Raw genomic sequence first — 10,369 nt, forward strand, 5'->3', positions numbered from 1 at the left:
TCGAGTCTCCATGACAGGATACAAAAACATGGCCAAGATACCCATTATCATGCTTATTCCTCTTCTGTTCCAGTTGTGTATGCGGTATTCCATCCCATTCAAATGTTGCAGTCATCAAAATTTCAGAACTATACAAATCTCTTATAACCAGAAATTATATATGAACATAACTAACAGGCTAACAACTATATAATGATATGAAGATGGAAAAAATGGATTCAACAATAAATATATTTGTAGCTCCCAACAAAATTTATCTATGAGTATCTAAATTTTAAACTCATCAATTAATGTAAATGAATTATGTAAATACTTGTTAAGTAATACTTGAAAACAAATAAACAAATACAAAAAAAATATGTAACTTTAAATTAAAACTATTTATATCAAAAGTGGAAGTCTAAGTATTAAGGTATAGAGCAGACTGTCTCCAAATTTCAAAAACCATTGATATCCGACGGACTTAGAGAAAAAAAAAAACTAAATTTCAAATGTCCTTTCTTCTTCCCTAGTAAGTACACCTTAACTTAACGAGCAGATGCATCATAAGATTGATCACCTCCAACCCTCAAGTGATCTTAATAATTGCACATTATACGTAGCGGCTGCCATTGAAGAGGATCTTGAAGGTGAAGATGATGGTGACTGCTCTAAAGTTGCAGGGTTTATAAAAGAAGAGACTCTTCTTCGAGTTGCACTTTCAGTCCTTAAGGGGCATAAAAGTCTTTTAACAAAAATGGTAACGTTATACTAACGGATGTTTTGAGCAAGGGCTTAACTGAATCAAATTGACAATGTCAGGGAGTGAAGTGTTGAATTTTTTGAAATGAGGACTGAACCTTCGATTGGGTATAAACCTCATGGACTAAAACTGTACTTTACTCAATATAATCCCTATTTATACTAAACCTTTGGAGAACAAGTAACCTACTAGATCAAATAAAATAAAATGAAACTAGTATAAATCTTAAATCCTCCTACTAAAATAAAATACAATTAAAAATAAACTATTAAATCCTCCAACTTTTGAGTATTGACAAGATTAGTTCCCACAGATACGACGGCTATTTACAGATGGACATAGATATAAAAATGGAATTTTTATATAAGTTCAGTTTCTTCAAGTCGACAAAATGATACAGATAAATAACAGAAACCCTTCAGCTCCAGTACTTTGCTTTTTGCTACTTGATGTCATTATATTCACCAGTAATTCTGCATTGGTAAGTTTACCAAAAGTCATTTTTATTCCCACCAAGAAACTAAATTAAAAACTACTCTGCAATTCACCCAGCAATTAGAAAAAAAAAATCTTGATTATCTAGAGTTTTAAATTCAACATTCTTGCTTTTTGCCACTATCTATACAAATCATGTACAGATTGTATTCAAATTAGTGGGATCCCGAGAATTTTGTATATACACAAAATATAAAATAATGTTTACAAACATAAAGTCGCCTAACTTCAAATAGTTAAAATAAAGTCACCGCTTAAATTGATCAGCCAGCTCCTCACTTTTTTGGAGTTCCCCAATGAACCCACCCACCCATGTATAGTTTATGAAATGAAATTGAAACTTTAAAAAGTCCATTGTCCATTGAATAATGAACTGTCTCACACAGCAACATTGCAAATTGTTATTAATTGGACTACTTTTTTTTAATTAAAAAAAGAATATTAAAATCTTTGTTAAAATTCCAAAGAACTTAGATTTGGTAAAAGGTTAAGAAAAAGGAAGCAACATACCGATCATATTGCAAGAATGCATCACCTATTGTTCCTGAGACTTTATTCCGTACCTTTCGCACGCAAACCTAAAAAAATATTTAAAAAAATAGTAAACGAATAATTTGTTATTCTGTTATGCAATGATTACTTGTGATTATAAAAAATTTGTAAAAAAAATTGATAAATGCTTAAGCTATGAGATGCATAGTACCTGCACTAGGTCCAGAGCACCTGCCTCTGGATTCCTATTTCGATGAATAACAATTCCATTGTCACATTTGTTTATGAAGTGTGCGCTTCCACTAATGTCGTATAGGTTAGGAGGGCCTCCAGTCCACTGCTGCAACTGTTGAGCAGATTTTGAAAGTTAAAAGGGTCAAGGTAACTGGTTGGGCAGGTAATAATTTACAAAGTATTATGCTACTTAAATACGCTATGGTTGACTTTCGACCGGTCAACCCGTTCCCATTTGAGCTAAATATCTGGAGTTTACCCATGCGACCCGTTTAGATACCCGAATTGACACGTTAATACATGATATGGGCCTTTGATGTGGAATGAAGATTCAGTATGATGCTAACCTGTCTCGGGTGTGCCACAAACCATACATGGCATGAATGGTGTTGAGCGAATCGCTTGATGCAGGTCAACATGTGACTTACATACTCTGTCTCAGTCCTGTTGTACATGAATACGTGGGATAAAAACAAATGAAGAATGTGCAATAGCATAACATGCATCTTGATGACAGTTAAAAAAATCATTCCCAACGAAAGCTTGGATAGGCTCGCGACCCTAAACATGCCTATTTCACACAAACACATATAGAGGTTCAAATGAGAGCTCATAAATTTCGTGTCAAAAACCAATAGAAATCAAAAAAAAATTCTAAACTAACATTATTCTTAAAATACAACCTCAAAAAAAATTACATATTTAAATTTACATGTATTAGAAAATAAAAAAAGAATTTACACGTGCAAGTTTACCATTTACACATGTGTAAGAAAGTTGTTAAGAGTAATTCAGAGAGGAGGGATGAATTAACTGAAGACTAATTTTTATTAATGTTGTATTTAGTAATAATGGCAGTGTAAATTTTTTTATATTGATTGGTTTCTTAGCGTGTTCTCACAAAATTTATGAGTTCTCATTACATATATTATAACCTCATAATAAAAAGTGTTAAACATATAGTTATGATATAAATAACCATATGTGTTAAATAAATATATTAAATTATCAACAAAAGAGTCAAACATAAGCCAAGCTCGAGTTTGACATATTACTCATGAGCCGAGCTCCAACTCAGCTAGGCTCATTTACACACCTGTGGGTAAATCAAACTAAAATGATAGAGATGAAAAAAATGGGCAGGAATGATGGGTATCAAAAAATGGTTAGGTCAAATGATTCATCTTTTAGTATAGTCCGGGTCGGTTATCGACCCGCAAACACTTTGTCCGGTTTTCTATGTAACTAATATGTCAAATATGATTAAAAGAAAATAATAATATGGTTATATTCTAAAGTTGTTAATAAATAGAATTTGGAGGTTTTATGCAATAAATATACACCTAAGAAATAGTACTCACTGGTTGGAAGGTCGCTGGTGATCAAGCTCGTTGTATGGATCAATCACGAGCCCGTTCACACCGTATCTAAGGACTGCAGCTTTCGCAAGATCAAGCACCCACTTGGTATTTGGTAGGCAATCATTCTCACACCTATGTTTACACTTTCATCAAAAAAGAAAAAGAAAAACGAAAAAAAAAAAATCATCTAATGACACAAACTCACCGTATGAGATGAAAAGTATCACTCAACCATTGCTTTCCTACCTCCAATTCCTCTAAACTCATTCTTTCAACAGATTTTCCATACCTATGATACAAATATTTAAGATTTTTAAGCCCATTTTAATAAAAATATTCCACATTAAGAGGAAGTCAAGACTGTTTCAATTATACAATAGTCGAAACTGGACCAACCTCACGTCAAAAAACGGCTTCTTAATGTGCTTTTCTAGAAGCTTCCTTCCATGCTCTCTAACCTAATGGTAGAGAATCAAAATACAACCACTTATCAGTGATCTATACATATAACTTATATGATAATGTTTATTATATTCTGTAATGTGGTCAATGAGGCACGCAAATTACTGTATAAAATTGGAATTTTAGAAATACATTGTTCTCCATAGAGCAGAGTGCAAACTTCCAACCAACGCTTCGATTAAGATTACATAACAATGCATCAATCCACTCACTCTTTCCTGAATTGGGTACTCCGGTGACTACGGTCAACTCTCCCGGCACAACCTGTGCAGCACAGACCACATCATTGTCATGATTACAAGATAACTAACATGTAATTAACAAACATATGAACAATCATGCCTATTTTATTTAGTGGTGGCTTTCTACTTATAAACTGGGTTAAACTTTATATCTAACGGGTAAAATTTGAAAGTTGCTTAAAAAGAAAATTGATTGCCCAAAGTGTACTTATAATGCCTAAAACCTCTTGTTCAAGAAAAGAAGCCTAAACCAGCCAAAATTATTTTATTTAAAAAAAAATTAACTATTGGTAAAATAATATAAGGTGATTAAGGTCTTCTAATCATTAATGACACTATTATTTATATAAAATAAAATAATTGGCAAAAAATGTTTTGAATGAGAGTATTTCACCTAATAGTGACCAAGTTTCTTCATCATTTCATTTAAGTCACTCAAAACATTTTTCCAACTACAAAAAACATCAAATTTCAATATCATTCCACTGTTGTATTTTTTTTGGTAAATATTAAAAGTGACATAAGTTAATATTTAATGATTACTTTTTCAAGTTTAACCTAAAGTAAACGGTAAGTCGGTAATTGCGAAGTAAAAAGTTACTTATTATATCCAAGTCTCATTATTGTTCCATTTAGGCCTTTCACTTTTAATTTGTTATATATGAGTGACTTTACTGGCACAATAATGAAACTCAGTTACTATTTTATTACTTTATCCCGTTTTGGATCAAACCGACTTAAGCCAGCCTGTTTTGGGACGTAACAAAAGGTTACATGTTTTAAAGAGCAATTAACATACATTATATAAATCATCCAATGCTTTCCATCCGGTTGAAATGCCAAGCTCCGTACCAAGGGTTTGATGGTAATATGCATCAATTTCACTGAAGTAATCTCTGAAGTTGAGTAACCCTTTAATAGGGTACAATTCAGCAGACTCAATAACTTCCCTCAATACAGCTGGGCCCATGAACATGAGAACCTCATTAGCATCTTTAAAACGCTCATTTTCATTTTTACTTGGCCACGTGACTCGCCAACACCTGTTTAAATAATAATAATAAAACTTGAGGGGCGTTATTGTAAATCACACACTTCACTTCCAATCATAAGTAGGGTCAACATCAACATTCATCAAAGTCAACCTTTCTTTTCCAAGGCGGCGTGATAGCTCTTCAGCTAAGGCTTGACCAGGCGCGTCTCCATCGGTGGCAAGTATTATGCGAGACGCCTGCAACATAGCAATATTTATGCTGACCTTAAAACTTTTAAATCTATATATACAGATATAGATGTCACAAATGGACGGGTCAGATAATAGGTCAAAACGAGTTGACCCGCACCACTTTGTTGTTCATTTTAGACTTTTGGAAAATAACTAACACGTTAAATATGATTGAAAAAATTAAGCTACTGCAACAATAATCCATACAATTAAGTAAACCGATTTAGAAGGTTGTATATGAATTCTAGAAAGAAAAGCGTAACACTTTGGGTGACTTTGGACCGATTTGACCTATTCCCTTCTTAGTTACATATTTATTTGACCCATTTGAAAATACAACAAGACCTAAATCGACCCAATTGAAAGTAAAGGGGTTGAATTAGCCACCTATATACCAACGAAACACAAGCAAAACTAAAATTAGCAAGTAGTTATACCTTTTCTAAATACTCCCTGCAGTTCCACAAATATTGGTATTTTATGTCCTGTGTTCATAAAATAAAAAACAACCGCATTGAGCATGATCACAAGAAAGGTATTCTAGTCTATGATCATGTATAGTTGCATCGCTATTCAAGATAAATCGTTTAACAAATGACGACAAGCAGTAGCAACAAATATTAAGAAAGACATTATTCTATGACTTTATTCATTCCCATCAATATCAGTTTGTAAATAGATAACATAGTTATTAAAGCGAGCGCTAAGGCCCCGGGCCCAACAAATCGCCCTGAGTGCGCCTCGCGCCTTTAATCTTCAGGTTAGTTCATGTATACCAATAATGTTATTAAAGCGAGCGCCCAGGCGCAAATAAGGCCCCGGGCCCAACAAATCGCTATGAGTGCGCCTCGCACCTTTAATAACTATGATAGATAATAAATATAAAAAATAGAAATCTTCAAACTGTAATCTAAATTACCTACAAAAACGTTATGTTACAACTTATAACTCATGAAAAGACTAATACTTTGACAAAAGATGAAGCAAGAAAACACCAAAAGTGACAGAATGAACCTGTTCTTGGGATGGTAAATCTTTAGAGGAAACTTGTGGAGGTGCACCATCAGGGACACTAACACAGTTCCTGAAGCCTGCTTCTTCCATTGCAAGTTTGTCCATTTCGCCCTCAACCTGTTATATGGCAAAATAGAAACTAAATATCAGTAAACAGAAAAGACAAAAAAAAAAACAGAGAACGTTGAAGTGATGTAAACATGTAAATACATGTGTTATAAGATGAAAGATATTACAATAATGACATCACTTGCTCCTTCTATATCATCAAGTCCATATAATATTTTTTCAGTATCAGCTTCCTGCAAATAATAAGCGAGACCATCATAAGCTTTTTTTCTGAAAATGTCTTTTTATTACTACAAATATGGATGAGAGAGAGGGAACCTGCGAGAAAGTCTTTGGAAGACCCCGGTACTTGCAATTTATAAGTTCCCCTTTTCGTTTATAAGTAAAGGCAATGACAATCTGCCATCAAAATAATGACCATAAGTTATTTCAATTATAGAGATACCTGACGCATAGATAGAAAATATGGCCGCTTGGGTGATGGATCGAAACGGGTTCGGGATGGTGTCATACATAGACAAGTGAGATAGTAATAATGATGTATAGGCAAAGATATGGTGGGTTGGGTAATAGAGCAAAATGATTCCACGTAAAAGTAGATAGAGTTAGATTGGGCTAACACTTTCTTGTCCAAATTTTTTGTTTATCTTTATACAGATATTAAGTGTCAAATATGGTTCAAAAAATATATATTATTTCAGTAATAAACTGTTTTTTGAATAAAACGATTTAGGAGGTTTGATGCACTAAAATATCCTATGGGCGACTTTTTATCCGTTTCCTTTTAAGCTAATATTTTCATATTTTTTTCCCGTTATAGATAATGCAACACATGAATTAACTCATTCATAGGTAAATGGGTCATATTTAGCACTTCGATTTCTAACCAATAACATTATGGCCAAAATCTAAGTTTACTCTTAGAAGGGCGTGTTCAGTACCTGATTCATGTATAATCTTTGCATGACAGAGTTTCTCCGTAGCGTCTCTTCAGATATCATTCTTTCGGCAAAATAGTCACATAACTGAATCACATAAATTTTATAATATCAAACATATATGTGCTTTGGATCTGATTATCTAATTATCTCGCGATAACTTGAAGTCAACATAATCAGTTTTTAATATCTTTGATACACATTATTTTGTTAGTATCTGATTATTAAGTCAAGCAATAATTCTTGAACCATCCGCAACATAATAAGCTACGTAAAGAGGAGAGACATTTACATCACGACACAAAGGTTCTAACTTCAATTCTTGTGCTGTAATTCTCCTAATGTTTTTCACTTTGGGGGTGATCTTATTCATCCTGTTGTAACTTGACTTAACATCTGCAGAACCCTGCAACACAATGAGACAATTAAAGAATGCTCAAATGCAGAAAAAAAAAAGTAAAATAAAAACAAAAAAGAATATTGTTACACGTGTACTTCCTGCCCATCCACACTTGGCTCTAAAACAATTCCAAACAGCAGCATTACTACAACATTTTCAGTAAGAATGGAAATATTAGATGTCTTAGAAAAGAATTACAAAGTATGTTGAGGTTCATCGCAAAACACTAAACACAAAAAGAACAAACCAAAATCAGTAGTTCATATCTTTTAACTTTTAGACTTCTTACATACATATGTGTATGTTATGTACATAAAAAAAATCACTAAACTAACTAGTTCATATGCTTCTTTAATTTTTAACGCATACCTACACGTGTAGGTAATATAACCTCACATGTGTATGTACTATACATAAACTTTTTTTTATTAACTTCAGAGGAGATAAAAGAACATTGCATTTCAACCATTTTCCTATAATTTAAATTGTTTTTAGAGTGAAAGAATGAATGATATGTTTTGTTATGTGTGTTCTCGCAATATATTGTGTTTTGCATAGATCCCCCCCCCCCTTAAGAAAATAGTGGTGATAAAATGATGCATCTTACCCATCGTCAGCAATGAGGAGAGCGAGTGACTTCTCCATAGATTCGCCACCTTTACACTGTTGGAGTAGAATACTTATGATGAATATAATTGTGAACAGATAATTATAATAATTTTGTAAACAACTGATAGATAACATGAGTAGTACAACTTCAAGCAGCAGATGCATATTCCAATTTCCAAATGACAGTCTAGAAATTTACGCTCTCAATTTTCAAATTTCAACAACCATAGTATGAGAGAGAACATAGTTGTCAAAAGCGCAAAAGGCGTGCGCCTAGGTGCGCCTATAGTGCCTGGTGGTAACTTAGGCGCAAAAATGGGCTTTTTTTGTAAAAAACGGTGCTCAGGCGCAAAAGGCGCGCGCCTAGGCGCAGCGAGGCGAGCCGAAGCTGAATATCCAATTGATGTTGATGGAAGTTCTGATGACTTTGATGATGGTCTTGATGATTGATGATGAACTATAAGTTTACATGTTTTAGTAACCACAAACGTTTGTATAAGTCCTAGTAACTTTTGGTATCACTACGTGTGTATAAGTCCTAAACATTTGCTACTAACTATTAGCTACATGATCTAAAATGGCATATATAATAGTTTTTTTTATATTTTATATGTGGAATCTTATTTATTTTCAAAGCATAACATATTTTTTATATTTTTTTTCTCTATGTGTGCTTTTCTTAAAAAAACCCACGCTTTTTTTGCGCCTTGCGCCTAGGCTCCGGGCGAGGCTGATGCGCCTCGCCTGCGCCTTGCGTCTTTGACAACATAGAGAGAGAAAAACAATGCTTGTGCATACCATGGGGCAGAGCAAGCCATTTGTTTGACCAGGACCGAAATGTCCACAGACGATTCCAATTTCCTTCAATTTTGATTTAAGGTGCTTCAACTGAGGCGTATCAACTATATCATCATCAGGTTTCTCCAAATAGACTTCAGGAACTATAACAAAAAAGAAACAACACCCCCACTATTATTGACACTCCAAAGAATAGACCATTAACTAAAACCGAAGTGCTTACAATTAGAATATCCCCAAACTCCCATTTCACAAAATCCTAATCAGTAATGAGCTACTGACATGAAACCAATACTATACTATACTATACTTCTGGGAGAGGCAGTGAAGAAAACTATCAGTAAAGACTATTAACACTAGTAACTAACCAAGTGTCACACTCAACTTTCATAGGGATTCCATATTTTGAACTTTTTTCTATAGATTAAGTGATGCAAATGAAACATATATAAAACTAGGTTACTATTTAGTGATTATTATTTGTACAGTTTGACTTAAACTAAATAATAATAATAATAATTATGAAACTTCGTTACTATATGATAAGTTTACTTAGGGTTCATAAATAAATAAATGTTGAAATAGAAAAATGAAATGCATGAGGGTGGGTTAGTGAACCTGGTCTGGGAGTAGTGGCATGAGTAGAGAAGGATAGAGGACGCAATTGGGGGTTTGAAGTTGGGGGGAAACGAAACAAAATGAATCTGTTAAGGGGGTAGATGTTGGATTTGTGGTTGGGATGATAACTAACGGAAGAGAGTGTGGATTTGGAGGCCATAAGAGGACGGAAAGCGTTGGAGAAGAGGACACCATGAAGAGGTTTCCGGTGCCGGAGGAGAAACATGTCTGGCCGGCCTTTAGCAACTAGGGTTCATTGTATCGCGGAAAAGGGTTTATGGAGGGTTTTTGTTTGAGAGGGAGGGAGGGAGGGAGGGACAACTTCACAGCCGCAGATTTATTTGAAACCACCAAGTGGCCTTTCTTGTTAAATAGACGGTCATGTAACAAAAAAGATGGTTAAGGGTTTTAGGCCACTCTTAGGCTAGTGCACTGAAGGCCTCTATCGTCACATCAACGTTACTAAGGCTTTATGTCATATAAAGGGCTTTAAAGATTCTTTCTTTAACTTGCATACAATAGTTTAAAGACCCTATTTAGACTATGTGTTATGAGACCTGCTTAGATGAGAAAAAATTATTATCATGTGACGCCAACTAGATGACACATAGACATACTTTTCTTTTCACCATTTATGCAACCAAAGGGGTGTAATAGATGTCAATGATCT

At 34.0% G+C, this 10,369-nt stretch overlaps 1 protein-coding gene across 2 annotated transcripts; it reads right to left on the reverse strand.

Annotated features, from left to right (window-relative positions):
- Positions 1 to 942: 942 nt before the first annotated feature.
- Positions 943 to 10,038, reverse strand: LOC110876276 (twinkle homolog protein, chloroplastic/mitochondrial). Of its 2 annotated transcripts, none has more exons than XM_022124463.2 (20): positions 9,700 to 10,038; positions 9,082 to 9,224; positions 8,282 to 8,337; positions 7,762 to 7,819; positions 7,567 to 7,680; positions 7,278 to 7,361; positions 6,655 to 6,735; positions 6,504 to 6,569; positions 6,268 to 6,384; positions 5,691 to 5,738; positions 5,174 to 5,259; positions 4,828 to 5,071; positions 3,919 to 4,050; positions 3,721 to 3,782; positions 3,530 to 3,613; positions 3,325 to 3,456; positions 2,311 to 2,407; positions 1,941 to 2,075; positions 1,748 to 1,815; positions 943 to 1,215 (listed from the first exon to the last, which is right to left on the reverse strand). In XM_022124463.2, the coding sequence occupies exons 1-20, from the start codon at positions 9,923 to 9,925 to the stop codon at positions 1,185 to 1,187; spliced, it is 2,064 nt and encodes a 687-aa protein (XP_021980155.1). In that variant the 5' UTR covers positions 9,926 to 10,038; the 3' UTR covers positions 943 to 1,184. The 2 variants fall into 2 exon arrangements, with proteins under 2 accessions (XP_021980155.1, XP_021980149.1); XM_022124457.2 differs by having other exon boundaries at positions 3,892 to 4,050.
- Positions 10,039 to 10,369: the final 331 nt, after the last annotated feature.

The sequence above is a fragment of the Helianthus annuus genome, chromosome 1 (assembly GCF_002127325.2).
Source record: "Helianthus annuus cultivar XRQ/B chromosome 1, HanXRQr2.0-SUNRISE, whole genome shotgun sequence".
NCBI lineage: Eukaryota > Viridiplantae > Streptophyta > Magnoliopsida > Asterales > Asteraceae > Helianthus > Helianthus annuus.